Below are 20,528 nucleotides of genomic sequence, written 5' to 3' on the forward strand. Positions count from 1 at the left end.
TAAAGGATTTCCCAAAATATTCACTTCCACTTGATTTATTACCTATTTACTGTTTCACTGCTCATCTCTGGCCATCTGAATGAACATTCTAAGGGCAAACCAACCCCTCAGTCCACAGACATGCTGCACGAACATTCTAAGGGTGACAGTTAAACACCACCAGCTTCATGGCCTTCATCATGGTGCGCCAACTGCACTCTAACACCGCTCTCCACAATGCATGTGAACCTATCCCTTCTGCTGAAACCGCTACAGGGAGAAGAGGAATTAAATGCAGAAAGTGCCTTACACACTGAATTAGAAAAAGCCAACTACAGGAAGCTGCTGCGACATATGCGCAAACCAACCCCACAGTCCACAGACAGGCTGTGAGGAAATATGCTGCATGTCACCCCAAAGTTCACAAACAGGCTGCAAAAAAGTATGCTGAATGTCACCCCGAAGTTAACAGACAGATTGTGAAAAAGTAGTCCTCCACCCACCCTAACGTTAACAACACCACTACAGCCAAACACTATCAAAATAGATTACAAACCACACTATCACCTTGGACTACGAAATATTTGTCAGGTTTTGCATATGGACATCAGATTGATTATTGTGGAGACAATTTTATTGCTCTCGGCCTCCGATCACCCTGTGCTTGGTGTCGTGCTCTGAAGTGGCAGGATGAGTCCCCAGGAATGTGCTGCAGTGGCAGTACAGTTCAGCTCCCTGCCCTTCAATCCTACCCTGAACCTCTTCACAGCCTTCTCACTCATCAGCATCCAATGGCAGAACACTTCCTTTCTGCATCCCAAAAATACAACTGCTTCCAAATGACGTCTTTTGGAGCCCACCAGGTGAAAGAGAGCAATAACACATTGCATTAGAAAAAGACAACTACAGGAAGCTGCTGCAAAATATGTGAAAACAAACCCGTCAGTCCACAGACAGGCTGTGAAGAAATATGCTGCATGTCACCCCAAAGTTCACAAACAGGCTGTAAAGAAGTATGCTGAATGTCACCCCGAAATTCATAGAGAGGCTGTGATGAAGTATGCGTAGTGAAGCATGGATACCCTGATAGTGCCTATATAAGCAACTGCTTTAGGAATGTATTTGAGTATTTAAAAACAGTCTAAACAGCAGTGACAAAAATGAACCAGGCTTAATGGTGGCCTCCCATGTTGCCACCAATTGGGCCTGAGTTGAGCAGTAATTACAATAGTGGCAACAAATGAACTGATGCTTCCTCTTGTGTCTGAGAGCGGAGTCTGAATGAAGCAGTTCCTGCAATGACTGGTTCTGCTCAGCTTGCTACCAGCTGTTCAGAAGAGTGGTCCTCTAGGGATTTTCCTGTTAATCAATGGACTAATTTATTTGTTTATTTGTTTACTATGTTTATTTATATTTCAAATCTATATCCCACCCTATACCCACAGGGCCCAGGGTGGGTCACAACAACTCAATAACAAATCATTTAAAACAATTTAAAATAGAGCCATACAAAAATTAAAACAACAATGCTATAAACGCCCAATACCAGTTATCCAATGCTAGGTTGTTATTTATACATGCCAGTCACCAAAGCTGCACAAATAAGAACAGGAGCCCTGGTAAACTGTTACTATCCTAGTAGCAAAATAAAAATAAAAATTACTCACTCATCTGCAGTAAAAACTCTGGGATTTACACAGTATTCTTTCCAACACATGTGGCTTTTGCTGTGTTGATATTCCAGCTTGTACACTGTCAGACCATTTTGCAGGAAGAGATAGCAGCATAGAGAGTAATGCAGACTGAACTGAATTGTACAAATGTCTCTCTTTGGACTAATTTTATGTACATTGAAAATATCATGTACCCACGAGCCTTCGAAGATTTATCAAAGCCAGATACTGGCAGCTCACTGCAGTGAAGTTTTCATTTATGTGAATGGTTGAACGATTGTATGCTTTGACATATATTTGAGTAAAGTAGAGCATTAGTCATCTCATAACCCCATTTGTAGACTCTGTTCACACCTGTGATTGAGTAAAGTATTCAGCTATTCATTCCCACTGCCTGCTAGCCATTGTTTGTGCATTGCTCACAGTTTTCATTACTAGTGCACAACCCCCACCTTTGAATTGTCTATGTTTATACTTCAGCCTGTACACTGTGCTCTCTCACCATACAATACCAGATATAACTGTCATTTCATGCTTTCTTTCTAGTTTAATTAAATTTTACAATACAGTTCCATGTAGACTTGCTGGCCATCTTTCAAAAATCCTTTCAAATTAAAAACCAGACAGATTTCAGATGCTCATAATAAGGAAGAACTTTTCGGTAAGAATTTGGACCATGTCCATTAAAAATCCACTGACATACACACAACCTGCAGCAGAGGTTCAACAACACATTTTTATTTTGTGATACAACATTCTCCATGTAGAAGAAGATGACAAATTTGGGTTTATACCCCTGTCTTTCTTTCCTGTAAGGAGACTTAAGGCAGCATACAAACTCATTTCCCTTCCTCTCCCCACAACAGACATCTTGTGAGGTACAAGGGAGTTCTGAACAACCTGTGACTAACCCAAGGTCATCCAGCACGAATGTAGGAGTGGGGAAACAAATCTTGTTCACCAGATAAGAGTCCGCTGCTCATGTGGAGGAGTGGGGAATCAAACCTGGTCCACTACTCTTAACCCCTACACAGTGCTGGCTCCTAAATAAGCCTATGGATTGTCCTTAGAGAAGAAAGATCACTCATTTTTACATTTTTAAAAAAGAAATTGTGATTGGTGCTTCCTAGCTATGATTTCACCCATCCCAAACCACTTAAGAGTCCTCCTAACTCTGGAGGGATTTTTGCCAAGGTGACAATTACCCTTTAGATCTTCCTTCAGCTACTATAACTCTGAGGATAATGGGGCAAGTTCAGAAATTTCTCGTTTGTTTTCTAAAAAGTGTTTTAAGTAGGCTTGGTGATTTGGTAAAGCTGCATCATGGAAAAAAGCAAAAATACACGCATATTTTTAGGGCTTTTGTTTTACTGATAAAAAACTCTACTGATAAAAAAACTCCACTGATAAAAAAAACTCTACTTTATTTACCTTTTTCAGCTTTTTAAATAATATTTGGCTTTCTCTGCTTTTTAAATCACCTCCCCCTCCCTAAATATTTCCAATGCCCAGGTGGGCTTGGGAGCCAGCGAAGGTGGGAGGAACAGAAAGATGAGCATGGAGGATCTGTCCCCCGCCAGCATTTTCAAGCTTTGCTGCACTTGAGAGACTGGTGTTGCCCCCATACCTGTCGGTGGGCCTTGCCTTTGGCCTCAAATGTGGGCTTTTCCCTTTCAATGGAGCCTTAGCCCTGGTTCTCCAGCTGTCAGTGCTCCCTTCTCCTGCTGTCAGTGCACCCTTCTCCTTCCTGATCTTTCAAGCCCAACAGTCTCATATCCTTTTACACATTCTGTAAAACCAGCCCCACATCCTTGCCAATCCCTCATAAACCATGCCTCTGCCCCAGGTCCTCTTCCCCTGAACCTGGAAGCACACATGCCTAGCTTCTGCCTGCTAGGGCAATCCTTCTTGTCTTCCCTGGTTGGTGGAGTGGCTTTTCCGCTCCCCCCAGCCTTCAGGCCTGCTGCCTGGGTCATCTGTCCTGGCCATCCTCTGGAGCGATCCCAGCCTGCCTGTGAAGCTGGCCTTGGCATTCACACCAGCCTCCTCCTGTCCCTCTTGGCTTCCTCCAGTTTGCCTGGACCCAATGAGCTCCAGCCTTCTGTAGCAGCTATACTGCCCTCACCCCGGCCACTGCTGCTGTGCTCTGACCTTCCAGGGGTGAGTACTCCACCCAGTCAGGAGAATGAGGAAAGGAGGATATGGCATCTTCCATAAGGTTCCCTCCATGCAGACAATCTTACAGTCTCAAACTAGACCTTTGAGGAGTTGGCATCAATCAAACAAAAATGTGCTATGAAGGAAGATGCATGCAACCACTTAAGGCTACATGAAATGAATAACCATGCAAGTGAGGGAAAGCTAGATTTGGATACTGCAGAAGGTGGTTTAGAGTATTTGATTTCACTGGGATGAAGCCAAGCTGATCTTTTCCATGTGGAAACATAGTTACAAGCCCTGCCATATGGCAAGTTCATTTCCTTTACAACCTTTTCAGAGCCATTTGATGCTTGGGAAAGGAAAACTCACAGGATAAGATCTGACGCTGGGAAAGAAAAAAAACTTGTAGAATGGGAATGCACCTTTCCTTGTACAAAAGAAACTTGTACCAGATGCATGCAAACATTCCCTCAGGTGTGTTGCCTCAAGTGTGGGGAAGAGAGAGGTGGACAAGGTTCACACCTGCCCTTTGGTTCACAGTGTGTATGGTACAACCCTTGATTCATATTTGCTGTTTAGCAAATACTACGGAATGTATATTTGTGCAGGAAATATCTTCTGTCCTAAACTACTTCTTTTTAAAAAGCACGGGGAAAGGAGCCAAAGTATTAATCATCATTTTTGCTATTAGAGCTCCGATTGTGAAACTGCACGGAAAAACCCCCTAAATAAATCTTATGTCTGAACTAATTTTATATCAGTTTAAATGCTCGGGTAAAGAAAATGCAACTGCTGCAGAGGTCAATGTGATACCAAAAAAAAAAATTCATCGCTAAGAATATATTAAAAGAAGGAACCTAGTGAAGAGACGGGGGGGCTTGTTTATAACAAAACAGAGCAGTGAACTTCTGCCAGGAAATTAAGCAAGAGAGATTTTTTTTATCATACTTAATGGTGTTTTCTGAGGTTTTACACATTTTGTAAATTTCAGCGTAACAACAGTCCTATTCACTAGCTGGGCAAATGTTGAACATCACATGTCTGTACAGCAATTATGTTGTGCCCTTCAAAATTAGGACAGGGATGGATAAAGAGCACACATCCTGCCTACACATCAGGCTTCAGAATGACAGTCTTATAGAATGTCTAGTCCAATCCCCAGCTCAAGGCCTAGAGTTGCCAACCTCCTGGTGGCACCTGGAGATCTCCTTCTATTACAATTGATTGCCAGGTGACCAGTTCCACTGGAGAAAATGGCTGCTTTAGAGGGTGAATTCTATAAGAACATACCCTGCTGAGGTCCCTCTCCTCCCCAAACCCTGCCTTTCCCAGGCTCCACCTCCCAAAATCTCTAGGTATTTTCCAATCGAGATCTGGAAAGCCTATTAATGCAGGTAATCAAAAACATCCCTAACAGCTGCCAAAGACCTCCTGGCAGAAAGTGCCCTCCCCACCCAAAAGTAAGAGGTTTCATTGCTCAGTTGCTCTTACCATTATGAAGTGTCTACCAATGTTCAGTTGAAATCTACCCTTTTTATTTTAAGGCCATTATATGTAGCCTTGTCCTCTAGAACAACAGAGTATCAAAACAGTGCAGTCACACTACCTTCAGTCTTTTTTTCTGGCTAAACATATTCAGTTTTCTCATTTTTCTTCGCAGAACTTGGTTCTCTTGAACCCTGACAATCTTCCTCTGAACATGTTCCCACTTAGTAACATTTTTCTTGAACTGTGGTACCCAGACCTGGACTCAGTACCCCAGATCAAGTCTGACTAGCAGAGAACAGAGCTAAGCTATTATTGCTCATTATTCAAATTCTATGATTCTTTCAAAACAGCTTAAAATTACATTTGCCCTTTTTTTGCAACCATATCACACCACTAACTTGCGGTTAGTCTGCAAGTGAATCAAATATGATACGGATTCCTTCGGCAAAGACAATGATTAAAAGGTTTGTATGTTACACATTACATCCAACACTAGGCCAGAGGTAAGTGGCTGGCTGGAAGTCTGTTCCCCTACCCACTCCTGATCAAAGTAATTCTGCCTGACATGAAATTGGACTCCTCTCTTATCGCCAAAGAATCCTCATTTCCCCCACAATCACTCGTAATAAAGTAAGATTTCATACAGATAGTTTTCTTATAAAACTCTCCCGTGGTTCCCTCACCCCAAAACGCACTAATATTAAAAAAGGAATATAAGAGAGTAGATAAAGGTCCATACTTTTATGTCTGGGAATTGGCCGAGGTAGGTGTCCATGGTTAGCAAAGCCTGATCCACCAGCTTCTGATGGAAGTCTGTCCACAGCAGGTCATTGTTCTGCAAGACAAAGTCTAGAACCAATCACATGGCCACATTGGTACCATTCCATACACAAAAAGAAAGTTTTGCATTTAAGTTCAGATTTTATCGTTCTGCATGGCAAACCACACAAACACATATTTGCACCAAGCTGCAGCCAATCCAGTCTCCCTGGGTTACACATTTGACAACCTTGGCTTACTCCATTTTTTGGTTTTAAAATGTAGCCTCAGCTGTAACCACGTGATGATGACTGTTCATGTAATTCTCATTACCATTGCAAATGCACAGCATCCATGTGGCAGTCTGCCATGCATTTTCCTTGTTTCAGCCACATGTGTCATTACACACACACCCCAGTGGAGGTACCTGCTATATCGCTATAGTGACTTCACGGCAATATATCAACTGCTCTTTTAAAAATCTCTCCAGTGGTGCACAGAGGGGGAAAGAAATAGTGGTTGCAGGGGATGGAAGAAAATGGCACTAAAGTGGGTAAAACCTTAAAAAATATGAACTGTCTCATGCAAACAGCATGCAAATATATATGGACAGCAATCATTTTAAAAAAGCATATCAGACTAGTCTTTAGAAGATTGTGTAATCTAGGGAAAAGCTGAAAGGTGTATGATTCCAGGATTACATCATGTAACCGATCTCCACAAAAAAACCCCTAAAATTATGGAACAGTTTGGTCAAGGTCTAACACTTTTAAATCTGTATCTTGGAAAGCTATGGGATTGTGCTTGGTTAACCATTTTCATTGAAACCAATGGGACTCAAAAGTACTTAACTCAAAAGTACTTAATGTGTAAAGAGGCCCCAGCTGAATGTACATTCAGTTCACTACCTTTCTTTGAGTATGTAACACTCAAACAACAACCACATAAAATCAACACATGTAGCAAGTGGGCAATTCAAAGGAGGTACAATTAGAAAAAGGGAACTATCATCAGCAGGTGTCCTCAGAAGTAAATCACATGTTACTCAATGTAAGTCACATGTTATTTAATGGGACTTATTCCCAGGCAAATCCCACTGAAAAACCTTTAGGATTCTTGCCAGTTACTCCTAGTGAGAAACTTAAAAATTTGGCAGCAAAACAACTTCAAGCATGCAAACAATACAGCTCATGCAAACGCAGTAAAAAAAGGAAGAGAAGGTTTGCTTTACTTCTGATTAGGGCAAGGTGCTCATCTGCAAGAGCAAAAGGAAGCTTAAGGCAGGCAAGCAGTTGTGGCAAACTCTGACAAAATCTTCATCCAGTGTCTCTGTGGCATGGCACCAAAAGGCCCAAACCCCTGGTCAGACACAAAGCTTGATGCATGTCCTTGGTCAAGTCAGCACCCCTCACTCTCAATCAACATTGTTGTGAGGACTCAAACAAGTTGGTTGTAAAGCATCCAGTGGTGGGATTCAAATAATTTAACAACTGGTTGTTTACAAGCACCATTTTAACAACAGGTTCTGCCAAAGTGGTGCAAACCTGTTGAATCCCACAACTGGGTGTCTCCTAGTGTTCTGCTCTGCACTGGTTCCCAGCTTCTGTGCTGTGACAAGGCTCCTTTACCTTTAACATGTACTTTTATCCATTTCAGCCACATACATTGAATAAGTACATACTCCCTTTTTTTGCTTGCTTCATCACCAGGCAGCAGTAAAAAGCCACACTCATTTCTGATAGTCCAGTGGTGGCAAACCTATGGCACTCCAGATGTTCATGGATCACAATTTCCATCAGCCCCTGCCAGCATGGCCAATTGGCCATGCTGGCAGGGGCTGATGGGAATTGTAGTTCATGAACATCTGGAGTGCCATAGGTTCACAACCATGGTGATAGTCATTCAGGAGTTAGAAGATCAGTAGTGATGGTGGTTGGGGATGGCTCATGATAAGTTTACCTAAGGTTAACATTGCCAGCCTCTACGAGAGGCCTAAAGGTCTCTTGAAATTATGACTGGAGTGGGAGGAGACTGTTGCTCAGCTCCTTGGCCTTTGGCCAGCAGGGTCCCACAAGGTTCCAACTGACTCTATGCTCTTTTTCCCCTGGGAAACTTTTTCCCCTGGGAAATTTGTCTGTCCTCTTCTGTTGTCATATTCTGCCTCTGGGAAAATACTTTTTTTGGGGGGGTGACATTCCCCCAGTGATCCCTCCTTCCTGAGGAATGTTTTCATGGCTATTTTAATGTCTTTGAATGTATTTTAATGATGTGTTTTGGAGGGAGTGATTTTAATGGTTTTTAAATGTCATTTTTATCAAGTGCGTTTTAAATCGTTAGCTGCCTTGGTGGCTGATGTGTGGGCAGAAAAGCAGGATATAAAGTTTGTAAATAAATAAAATAAACACATAGAATGACTGAGCTCCAGACTATATAGATCAGTTCTCCTGAATGGGATGGCAGATTTGGGAGGTGGAATCTAGGGCATCACATCCCCAAATGGTGCCTTCTTATCCCCACATTCTAAATTTCATAGGCACTGCCCTCAAACTTCCAAGAATTGCCTAAAGTAAGTTGGAAATCCCAGCTATAACTACTTCTGTGCTTCATACAGCTTGGCTATTTTACATTAAGCTCTATCCATGTAGCCAGGCATGAGTTTCACTGAATTACTTATTATTTCATTCACAGCTTATATCCACTCTTCTGCCCTCCATATTAACCTTACAATCCTGTCCTGAGCAGTGATAACCTTAACTATGACATCATTTCCATGGAGACCCAGACGTGATGTCACATTGCTCTAGGACTTCCTAGAGTGACATCACTTCTGCACACTCTCGAGATGTGCCATCATGCTGCATGCAACACCAGCACCCACCATGTTCCCCCATATCCTGCTGGATGCCTGGCTGGCAACCCTAAGTGTGTAACTGGTCCAAGATACCCAGCAAGCTTCCATGGCAGAGTGGGGGATTCAAACCTGGGTTTCCCATTTCCTCGTCTGACAATCTAACTGCTATTCCACCCTAGCTATCAGTAAATGCTTGACATCCACACTATAGTGGTAGATACGAAACAGGAGATAGAATGTCTGTTTTAGTGCCACATGCACTGCCATTTGAAGGATTTTAACCAGCTGCTAGGGCTTTGGCTGTTTTATGCTTGCATTGTCACAATAAACAACTTAAGATCATATCATTGACTCACTATCGCCCAGCATCTAGTGCCAGAAACCCCAAATCATCCCAACTCTTGACCCCAAAATTATTCCCCATGCACACGCAAGCAACACAGAAAGAACATTCATATGTGAATTATGTGTACTCATGATGGAATAGCACCTCACCTCTGCTATTTTGTTAGTGTCGTCTCTGCCAGGCCATTCCGGCTCATACACTTCCTGCAAACACTCTGTCAGTTTCTTGGATGCCTCGTGCATTGCTTGGAGAAAAAGACAAATGATGATGCAGCAAGATCCCATCAAGTACCCTTCCCAATGAGGAAGAAAAGCTCCCTTAGTAACCAAGGACTCATCTCAACCTCAACTGAATTGTTTTCTAGGCAAGAAAAGTAGTTTAACGAACATACGCAAGAGACAGACACACAAGCCAGTGACCACTGGGTGTAACATTTCTTCCTTCATTATGGGAAAACAAAACTAAAAGCATCTTTGTTTCAAAATGGCCTTTAAAACCACCATTGTTTAAAGCAGGGGTAGGGAACCTGCGGCTCTCCAGATGTTCAGGAACTACAATTCCCATCAGCCCCTACCAGCATGGCCAATTGGCCATGCTGACAGAGGCTGATGGGAATTGTAGTTCCTGAACATCTGGAGAGCCGCAGGTTCCCTACCCCTGGTTTAAAGGAACTATCTTTTGCAAAGGCTCAGTCTGCTGCTTAGAAGATTTTGTTTTATAATTTGCAGAGTTGTACTTGACAAAGAATTTGCTTGGCTGAAATAAAAAAGCAAATTCATTTTCCATACAGTTATTAAATACTAGGGGTAGAAAACCAAGATAAGTTCCATTTGACAAATTCCATTAGCCAGGAACAAAAAAAATATTAAATGCTAAACAAATACTACACAGAAAAAGAGAAAAGATCCCATTAGGAAACTCTAGCCACCTTCGCGCTCATGGGAATTTAGCATTTTAAAAATGCCAGTAAAAAATAGGAAATGCTCCGCAGCTTAAATAGCTTGATAACAAGAACCATAAGCATCTCTGAATGCTGCTGGAGTCTTGTTTGGACATTGCATTAATGTAGCACGTGCTCAAGGGATGAGTACTTTCCATGCTAGATTACAGGTAGGGAGCAGTTGCTGTGACCCACTGACAGCCCCTGAACTCTCTGCTATTGCTTCAAAACGTACATGAAATTTCCTAACATCCATACAAAAGTTGCATCAGACCCACTTCTTGGTTGATATAACTAAAAATAAATTTAATGCATATAAGTGCTGGTTGTATTTGATGTTATTTGTCTCATAGAAGAAGGTTATAGAAATACTATGGGATTATTTATCTCTCTATTTTTGTCAGACTATACCTTTTACAGAAGCCAAGTACGTCCGGAGGTCCTTCTGCAGCTTGGAACCTTCAAACTGAAAAGGAAATAAGCAGAACCAGTGACTCAACTGCATAATAAAAGGACAGCATCACTCTGTAGTTCATGTAAAACAGAAAATATCATGAACAGAACACACAGCTGGGATTTCCAGCAATAGTTTGCTTAAAAGGTATGCACTAACACATAAAACATGTCACCCACTAGGCAGCCAATTTAGGTTTGGTATTTCTTATATATTAGGGAACAACCCTCATCACATACAATTGTAATCATATATCTATCTCATATCAACAAATTTCATCATTCACTGTTGTATCATCACATGAATTATTTTTCTCTTTTTCTATTCAATAATCTAAACATAAACAGTCCCTTCAAAGGTGTTTCCACATTCATTCAAATTCCAGGTTCTTGCAGTTGATCACAAAGTTCATTCATAAATATTGCAGTCTTCAATTCATTGCTAGCAGAAACGCATCGCACGAAATTGCTTTCTTCAGTGCCTTCATCAGTGCCAATTTGCCATTTACTTGCATATGAGGTGTTCTATAGGTAATCTGTCAATGGTTATTACATCATATCAATTTATAGCTCATTTCAATGTGCACCAGTGGCGTAGTGCCTACGGGATGGGGAGTGCAACGCCCAAGGCGCACGCCAGGGCAGGGACGTTCTGGGTGGGGGCATTCTGGGGCGGAGCATGTGGTACCACGGCAGGAGGGCAGGGCACACATGTGCCCTGGGTGCAGTTTCCCCCTTGCTCCACCCCCTCCTGCTGCGCACTTACAGCAGTTCTACAACTTTCCAGCCAACGGAGACCACAGCCTTCAGAGATCACAGCTCTATGTAACAACATAATTAGAGGGCAGCATGGTATAGTGGTTAGAGTGTCACACTAGGATATGGGAGATCCAGGTTCCAATGCTGACTCAGCCACAGATGCTTGCGGGATGATCTTGGGCCAGTCTTTCTCTCAGCCTAACATACTAGCCAAGGTTGTTGTTGTGAGGATAAAACAGAGAATGATATTGTAAATCAAATCTGATTTTACATTTAGAATATTCAGATTTGAATCTAGCAGCAGCTTATAGATCAACAAGAGTTTTGGGGTGCAAGTTTTCAAGAGTCAAAGCTTCCCTCATTTGACATAAATGGAAACAGAAATCTATGACTCAAGTCTGATGAAGGGAGCTCTGACTCTCGAAAGCTTATATCCTGAAACTCCTGTTAGTCACTACGGCCGTTTCTGCATGGCGGCAGAAACGGCTGTCCACTGGCATAATTAATGCCGGTGGATGCACGGGATCATTCACATGGTCTCGTGTGGGCAGTGCTGAGGCTGCTGCAACCTGCAGAGGCAGCTCTGCATGGAGAGCCACCTGCGGGTCAACCCGTTCATCTACCTCTCCTCCCTGCACAGCTCTGGACAGCTGGAGGGACATGCCCATGCTGCTCTCCAACCTCCGGAGCTGCACAGGGAGGAGAGGTAGGTAAATGGGAACACTGGAGGGGCCAAAAGTGGCACCCTCATGCCGGTGTGCTTTGCACCATGCCAGCAGGAAGACGCTGCTTTTGAAAAGACTGAAAAGTTTCAAAAGTGGCAATTTCGCGCAGGTTGGGGGGGCGAGCATGGTGCTGCTGCGATGCAACAGTGCCAACTGTGTGAACAGTGCCCCAGGGACGGTGTTTTTACCATCCCTATGGCGCTGTTTTTCGGCCATGCGGAAATGGCCATAGCTGCTACAGCATCCAAATCTAACTGTTCTAGTACAGACCAGCACAGCTGCCCTCTGAAACTTTGTATATTTTGAATATGTCATTTTACTCTAAACTTTTCTTAGCTCTTGGCCATTTTGGCAGGAACTGGGAAATCTCATTTGCAGTCCACTGTTTGTTATCTCCCACTGAATCTCAATTAGCAAATACAGTCGGAGAACAGAATGCTCTTGCATGTTATCTAGCAAATGCTGCCAAACAACATTATGCATCAATTATTAAATGCTGCCGATGTCAACCATTAAATACCAGAATGGGATATCATAATCTTACCCTCTTTCAAGAACAGTCAACAAATATTCAAGAGGTCAGAAAGTATTTGACAACCCATTTTCTAGAATGGAATACTAAGGATTGATTTTAGAATCAAATTAATTTTGATTCAGCAAAGGCCACCACCACAAGTATCCCAGGGGCTTCTCTGGAGCTAGTAGCTCTGCAGCAGGAAAAATGCAAAGGAAAGAAAACAGCTCAGTTCTACCAGAGTAGCTCCCATATTTAACAGTACTACTACAGAGTAAGACACACAAAGCTATAAATATCAGCCAGGTACGGGGTTACCAAGAAAAAGGTCTCTCCACTCAAAAGGCATTCTTAAGAATGGATGTTTTGAGAGTTTACTCTATAGGCTTTGAAATTTTCAGGTATTATTCTGGTAAAAATCAGCTGTTCTCCCCCTTACGCTTTCTCTGGAGACACACATCACAAAGATGAAACCATCAGAAAAGGAAAAGGTCACACACTGGATCCCCTTTCATAGCTATATTTAAACAAAGGTTGATCGGGATTCTGAACTGCCACAGAAACAGCTGTGAAGCTTCAAAGGGCGGATGCAAGAAGCGGGGAATGCCACCTCTGATGGCAGAAACACAGGGGAGACCATGTTTCCATTTTGCTTTCATCCTTGTAAAGGGGGGATTTAGAGAGGAGACACTCACAGGCCATTTGCTTCAGAAAGCATCTGAGAACAGACATTTCCCATCAACATCACCCTCACCTCTATTCCCCCCTGCATAAATTCACTCCCGTGTGAGTTTGTTTCCTATTTCCCATCTGATGCACTCTAAACTAAACAAGGACCACACTGCCATTTCCACTGATGTGGTGTCACTACTGCCATGCATTAAAGCTTTTTCGAACAGACCTTCCTGTTTATGCTAAGCAGACACTCCAGAGCCTCCCATCTTTGCTGCTGAGGTAGCAAAACTGCCCCAGCAGGAAGGAAGTTTGGTTAAAGAATTATTTGCTACTATCACTGTATCCTGTTACATCTAAGCAATACTATATTAAATCAAACAGTGAACTTGGAGAAGCATAAAAGTGAGGCCAAAAAAATGACCCACGTTGCTCATGGAACTGCTATCCTACGCACACTGATTTGGAAATAAGGCTGAGTGAAGTCAGTGGGACTACTTTCCAAATAAATTAGCATGAAATGGGGTTGACTCAAGGAGACAGTGCTATTGCTATTTGTGTGCATTCGTCTGTATATACAATGTGCACTCGGAAAGAATGGAATACGACTTTTAGGCCAATGATATGCATTTTCAATTTTTAAAAAAGAACCCAGAGATAGGTGTACATGATGCATTCCAATGATCAATAAGCAAGCATGCCCTTATCACCAGTGCAATCCTTTGCAGAGTTATTCCATTCTAAGCCCACTGATTGCAATGAGCTTAGACTGCAGTAATTCTGCAAAGGATTGCACTGCAAATTACTCTTTTTCTCTCTCCCTTTTACCTAAGGGTGGGAGAGGGTTCAACTTTTACTGGCAGCTCTTTTCCTTCTGCCATCTACCTAATCAAAATCAGACCAGTTACACACAGCCATTAACCCTGCTGCAGAAAATAAGAAGATACAGGCACTTCCCTTTTTTTCCTACTGCAGCGCAGTTAAATAGTTTTTTTGTGAGAAGATTTTGAAATAATGCATAGGAGGAAAGGTTAATCCCCACTCCCTTATAGCTGCTTTAAAGACAAAAACTGGGGAATGTATTGTCAAAGGCTTTCATGGCCTGATTCAACTGGTTCAACTGGTTCTGGTGGGTTTTCCGGGCTGTGTGGCCGTGGTCTGGTGGATCTTGTTCTGGGGAGATCCATGATAGGCCTCCCATGTCTGATTTAGTTTGATCCCTAGAGGGGTGTGATTGAAAACTGGGATTTCTAATGCACACCTGCTTGCTATATTTATCTTTTTTTACCAAAAAAGTCATCATCATTTTATGCTGCTAGGTGGTACCTGCTAGTCCAATGGTTCACACACTAAACAGAGGAAAGCAGATCTAGAAAGAGTGGATGTAAAACGCTCAACTATGCTGGCATTTCTTGAACTGAGATCTAGCGTCCTACAAAGTCACTTAAGTAGATATAGCAAGTTGGATCCAACAGCGTTTCTGTGGACGAGGGTTTTTTCTCACAAAATACAACTTTCTTATCACCCCCTCTTGCTGCAGTCTAAAATGTCCAGCTGATCCAAGCCAAGCTTTTAAATAAAATCAAATATAGCTATCCGTTTCACATCACGACTTTCCCTATCGCAGTTTTGATTTATCATGGGTCAGCATAAGAAATTAAATGGAAATTTGGGGGGAGTTTTGCAGAAGCCACAAGCAACATGCAAAGGCCAGCAGAGGTTACAGAAAAAGCTCAGAAACTCAGAAATGTATAAAATATAGACTCTGCGTATAAATTAGAACATACTTCCCATCGAAGCTTTCACCAGCATGGCCAATTGGCCATGCTGACAGAGGCTGATGGGAATTGTAGTTCCTGAACATCTGGAGAGCCGCAGGTTCCCTACCCCTGGTATAGTATAATATCAACTTATTTTATCTTTTAATACCATAAATATACACAATTTCTTTTTTAAAGTTAAAAGGAAAGGAAAGAAAAAAAATTCAGACTTATTCTCTGGTACAATTCTCTTAGTCAATCCCAGCAGTGTTCTGTTTACAGGAGACTGCTATGACATGAAAACTTCAGTGAAGCTGTATTCCTTTCCGAAAGCCTCTCACAAGTCACAAAACTGATGTTCATCATTCTTATGTGCTCAGGTCTCTCTTGGTTTGTTGAACAGTGCAAATGAGATAGGGGTAGATGAAATGAAAGAGTTCTCCTATGATGTCTCAGACAGGAGATGAGTCATTCTGCTGACTGTATTGGGCTGCTACGTTCTTCTAGCTTCTCCATCAGAGGACTATTCCAGGCTCTTCCCTAGTACCATTTTGTTTTCTTTGCTATCCACATTGGTGCAGAAGGCACTATGCCGAATTACAGCTTTCTCAAAAGAACACGCTGGCAATTATTTTTAGCATCAACACTTTCCTTGACAACAGCTTCACACAAGTGGGAATTTCTGCATATGCAGCGCACCTGTTTTCAGCTAGCAAACCAAAAATACCTTCTCGCTCACATGCAAGCTGGAGCTTTCAAGCAAGTCCAGATGTAGCTACCCACAAAAATAGTAGCGAAAATTGCAAAGTACTGTTTACAACACAAGAAATACTCTTGGTATTAATTGTCTTGAAAATAATCAGAGTGTGCCTTTCAAACAAGAACCAATCACTTGCAGGCCCTGGATTCAGACCCCTATTCAACCTTGAAGCTCTGTGGACAACTCACAAAAGCATATCCAGAGGGTTTTTGAAAAGATGGAATAATTTCTTGGGTGCCTTTTAAGCTCCTTGCAGGTAGGATGGGACATAAACACATGGCAAATAACTAATCAAATGCATTGGCAAGGAGACACCCACTCTTTTTTGATATTTAAGAATCAAATCATATGCAACAACTAGGGAACTTTGGCTATCTTTTCACAGAATTAATATGAAGCAACAATGGCTTCTTGGAATTTATGTCCCATTTTTCAACCATGAGGTCATTCAAAGCACACAACTACAGAGTAGCACATTTCTCCAGCTCAGAATGAATCCTAACCTGACCTATCTTTTATCCAAGTGTTTGCTCCAATGATCTGCCTTCAAATTTGGAAAATGTTCTTCTCCTTTTCCCCAGGATCTGAGGAGACTACAAAGAAAAAAATAAGACTCATAGGCGTTTTCCACACAGCCAATATATCCTGGGATAAGGAGGTGAAACATCCCGGTTTGGCCATGACTTCCGCATGGCTTCCAGGCCTGCCCTTCAAGATTTCTCTCAACCTGCAGCTTTGGAGGTTCTTTTTTAAAAGGCCGGGCCGCTCCCGCTCCCATGCAAACACCACAGATGGTTTATATTTCCTGCCTCGCCACCTGCTCTCCCGCCCCACAGCTATAGCCAATCAGAATGTCAGAAAAACAGGAATGTTCGCGCATGCGCAGGAATCTACGTATACGACGTAAATGGAAACTGTGTAAATACGTAAACATAAACATTCATGTGGAAAATGAAAATAAACTGGGGGCTCGTGTATAATTCACTGGTGTTCTTCCTCCCGGCCTGAACACGCTGACGGGGCAGCCATGCGAAGGGAGAAATCGAGATACAAACAGCCCGTTATGTTTGATCCTGGTTTTCCCTTGGGATATTATGTCCGTGGGGAAAACTCCATAGTAGTACATTCTGTAACATCTGAGGATCCATGAAACTTTAAAGAAAAAAATTGTTCCCAATGTTCACTGACTATTCTTTAACCAGAAAAAACATGTAGGGCGAAAAACCCACATAGAGTGTAACACCCGCTTCCCCGGGTGGTGAAAAAGAAGTAGAGTTTGGATTGATACCCCACCTTCCCCACCTATAAGGAGTCTCAAAGCAGCTTACAAATTCCTTCCCTTCCTCTCCCCATAACAGACACCTTGTGAAGTAGGTGAGACTGAGAGAGTTCTGAGAGAATTTTGACTAGCCCAAGGTCACCCAGCAGGCTTCGCGTGTAGGAGTAGGGTAACAAATCCAGTTCACCAGGTAAGTGTTCACCTGTCATCTTAAGAAGTAGGGAATCAAAGCCTAACTCTGACATAGATGAAGTAAACAGCAGTTTGGGTGGAGGTAAGAACTGACTGCAAAACTAACCCTAATAAACTTTTGTAGACACCCCTACTTATATTTTAAAAATAAAAGATTAACATTTTTCTTCTGTCCCTGATGGCAACATATTAGCCACACGTTACTCTGCCTCAGTTGTTCAGAATGACAGCTGATGGGTGATGCATACTCCAGGCCTTCTCTCAGGACTTTCATATACTGGGAGCCAAGCAGGGAGGAACCGGATGCAGTTCTGCTGTCTGTTGAGTGCTCTTACAGTTCAGTGTCAGAGCTAAGTGGCATCCTTAGATTGCAAGCTGGGCAAACTGGTCCACTCCTGTCCCTGACATGCAAATTTACCACATAAATTTTAATACAAACTACAAAATAGATGTTCACTATTTTTATTTTAAACTGATGCCCTGGAAAACCCAAAGTGAATAGCCTACTTGCACAAGCTAAGTAACATGCATGCATCAAACTTACTCAGCATTCACACTTAGCAATATTTCAGGTCATACAAAGGAAAAGGGTACCTCCTTTTCATTTGTTGATACCTCAAACAAATTATTCAAATGTTGCCTCACAATCTTCCAAGGCACACTGTCATCCTTAGACAAGACATCCTCAGTTTATAGTGTGAATAAAAATGACTTACAATTTGTGATGAGGGTTATTGAGATTTAAAAAAAAGAACATGATGTGCTTTGAACACTGTAAAACACTAAAACTGGAGGGGAAAACATGTTTCCTAAGTATTAACTGGGGCTTCATGGATTGCAGTTCAAGATCTGTGCTGCTATGCAGTATCACTTCTCAACAGCCAATTACCTATTAATAAGCAACTGCAATTGGATCTGTGCCACTGATATAGAGTCACTCAACTGCAGATGCTCTTTATCCAACTCTGTGAAAGTTAAACGCAAATAGGGAAAGATTGGGAGGAAGAATTTCCCAGCATGCTGCTCTCTCTTATTTCTAGGGTGCCCCACTGCTTTTACCAACTGCCACTTTTAACCATGACGCTAAAGGCTTATTCTGAGGAGGTTCCCCAAGGGACAATAACTTAATACAGACAATTACAGCAGGAAGACTCCACCTCCTACTGTCCATCCCCAGCAGTGCTGCTCCTCAAATCCCAGAGGCAGCTGAAACACCAGGAATGCTGGTACCTCTGCCAACAAAAAGAGTCACATTCAGCTGTCTATCATGTAGCAAAGTCCATCTCCGAGCAAAAAATGGAGGGAGATCTTGTGCCATTCACAGAGTGAGAGCTGCAGTCTCTTGGTTCTCTGAATGGACATACAAGGTATTTAGAACAAGATAACCCCCTGCCCATTGAGAAATAAGGAAAGATGACCTCACTAAGCAAGAACACTGACTGCTAATTTTACATCCCACCCTTTCTACATCAAGTCTTATGCCCCCCAATGACTGTACAGAAAGGCTCTCAGCTTAGCAAATCAAGGACAGCTGCTTGTCTTCACAACAAAATAACAAAACTCTCTTCATTCTGGAGAGAAGCCTTTCCCACCCTTCTAAACACACCAACTTGAGTGAATATGTATACACAAACACCAGGTTCTTTAAGTCTTCAGTTGGCTTGGAAAGGTACAAAGACCTGAACATTCAAACAAGTTTACTCTGCATCCCAATTTGTGCAGCTGAAATGGCACCCTTTCTAGATGCAGAACAGAACAGGAAATACCAACCATTGCAGCAAAACTTCAGCATAAAACTATTAAACTCTCTCTCCATAGATAACCGTTATTGCTCTCCTTTCTGGTTCTGGTGGTGCATATTCCTGTGTTTTTATAGAATTATAGAAATTATTTTGTAAATGTAAAAGGTTGTTTTCAATTATTCTAACATTTTAATGTTTGCCATCGTGGAGACTCTGATTGAATAGAAAAGTGGCATTAAAATGTTTTAAATGAATAAAAATAAACATAAGAATGGTGATTGAGCCACAGAGTTTTTAAAACCTCCTATAGCATTGCTGCCCAATGTCATGACATCATTTCCAGTTTTCACAGAAATGACATCACATACTGGCTTGCTGATTCTACCCCCCCCCCAATCCATTTTCCCCTTATATCTCCCACTGTCCTTTGAAGCAAGGATGTAGGTAAGGGGGGGGGTTCCTCAGGTTCAACCCCCCCATTACATATCTGAAGCTCCACCCCCATTTGTGGGGGTTTTTTGTATTTTTAGTGTGTGTGTTTTTTCAGTTTTCGGCCTGCAGGTGGCACAGTTTTTAAGCTAGCTAGCAGCACCAAAATTTCAGGGATGTTTTGGGAGACTATCCTGATGATTCCACCAAGGTTTGGTGAGGTTTGGTTCAGGGGGTCCAAAGTTATGGACTCCCAAAGGGGGTGCCCCCATTGTTCCCAATGGGAGCTAATAGAAGATGGGGCTACACATTTGAGCGTCCATAACTTTGGACCCCCTGAACCAAACCTGGGTAGTATCATCAGGAGAGTCTCCTAAAGATACCCTGAAAGTTTGGTGCTGCTAGATTAACAGTTGCACCCCTGACAGCAGGCACCCCCCCCCTCCCAATTTCCCCAGATTCTCCTTTTAAATCCACTTCCTTCAGCATGGACTTAAAGGGTGAATCTGAGGTCCCCAGTTTAAACATTAAAAGTGATGCTGTTTCAGAGTGGGGGATAATCCACCACAAAAAAGCATCACTTTTCAACACTGTTTTAACTGGGGACCCTAGATTCTTCCTTTAAGGTGGATTTAAAAGGAGAATCTGGGCTCCCTAGTTGAAACACAATTGAAAGTAATGCTGTTTGGGGGTGGATTCCAGAATCACAGTGGCCACCCATGGGGGGGGGGGGGCACAAAACTCAGATTTTGTGCAGGGCTCTATTTTCCCTAGCTATGCCTCTGCCCGGAGGGGAGGGCAGAAGGGACTGCCGGCTGCGTGCCCAGCCGGTGGGGGTGGGTGGGCAGGGGGGCAGGGCAGGGGAGTCTGCTGTCCCTGGCCTCGAAGAGCTGCTTTTATAAGCACTGGGGATGGGGGCGGGGCTCAGGGAGGCATGGCAGAGGTGGGATCCAACCAGTTCTCACCACTTCTCTAGAAGTGGTTACTAATTTTTTCTGAGTGCCGAGAAGGAGTTACTAAAGCAACCTCCCTGCCCAATAGGGACTG

The 20,528-nt window shown here is 42.6% G+C and overlaps 1 protein-coding gene across 16 annotated transcripts in view; it reads right to left on the minus strand.

The window, feature by feature from the left end:
• BIN1 (bridging integrator 1) overlaps positions 1 to 20,528 on the minus strand; it is a 140,405-nt gene that overhangs the window by 59,595 nt on the left and 60,282 nt on the right. For all 16 annotated transcript variants that reach the window (XM_048486380.1, XM_048486378.1, XM_048486369.1 and 13 more), the window contains exons 3-5: positions 10,608 to 10,662; positions 9,406 to 9,500; positions 6,040 to 6,135 (exon numbers count right to left, since the gene is read on the minus strand). In XM_048486380.1, coding sequence (XP_048342337.1) covers positions 6,040 to 6,135; positions 9,406 to 9,500; positions 10,608 to 10,662 — 246 coding nt within the window. The remainder of the gene's footprint in view (positions 1 to 6,039; positions 6,136 to 9,405; positions 9,501 to 10,607; positions 10,663 to 20,528) is intronic.

This window comes from Sphaerodactylus townsendi, linkage group LG02 (assembly GCF_021028975.2).
Source record: "Sphaerodactylus townsendi isolate TG3544 linkage group LG02, MPM_Stown_v2.3, whole genome shotgun sequence".
Lineage (NCBI taxonomy): Eukaryota > Metazoa > Chordata > Lepidosauria > Squamata > Sphaerodactylidae > Sphaerodactylus > Sphaerodactylus townsendi.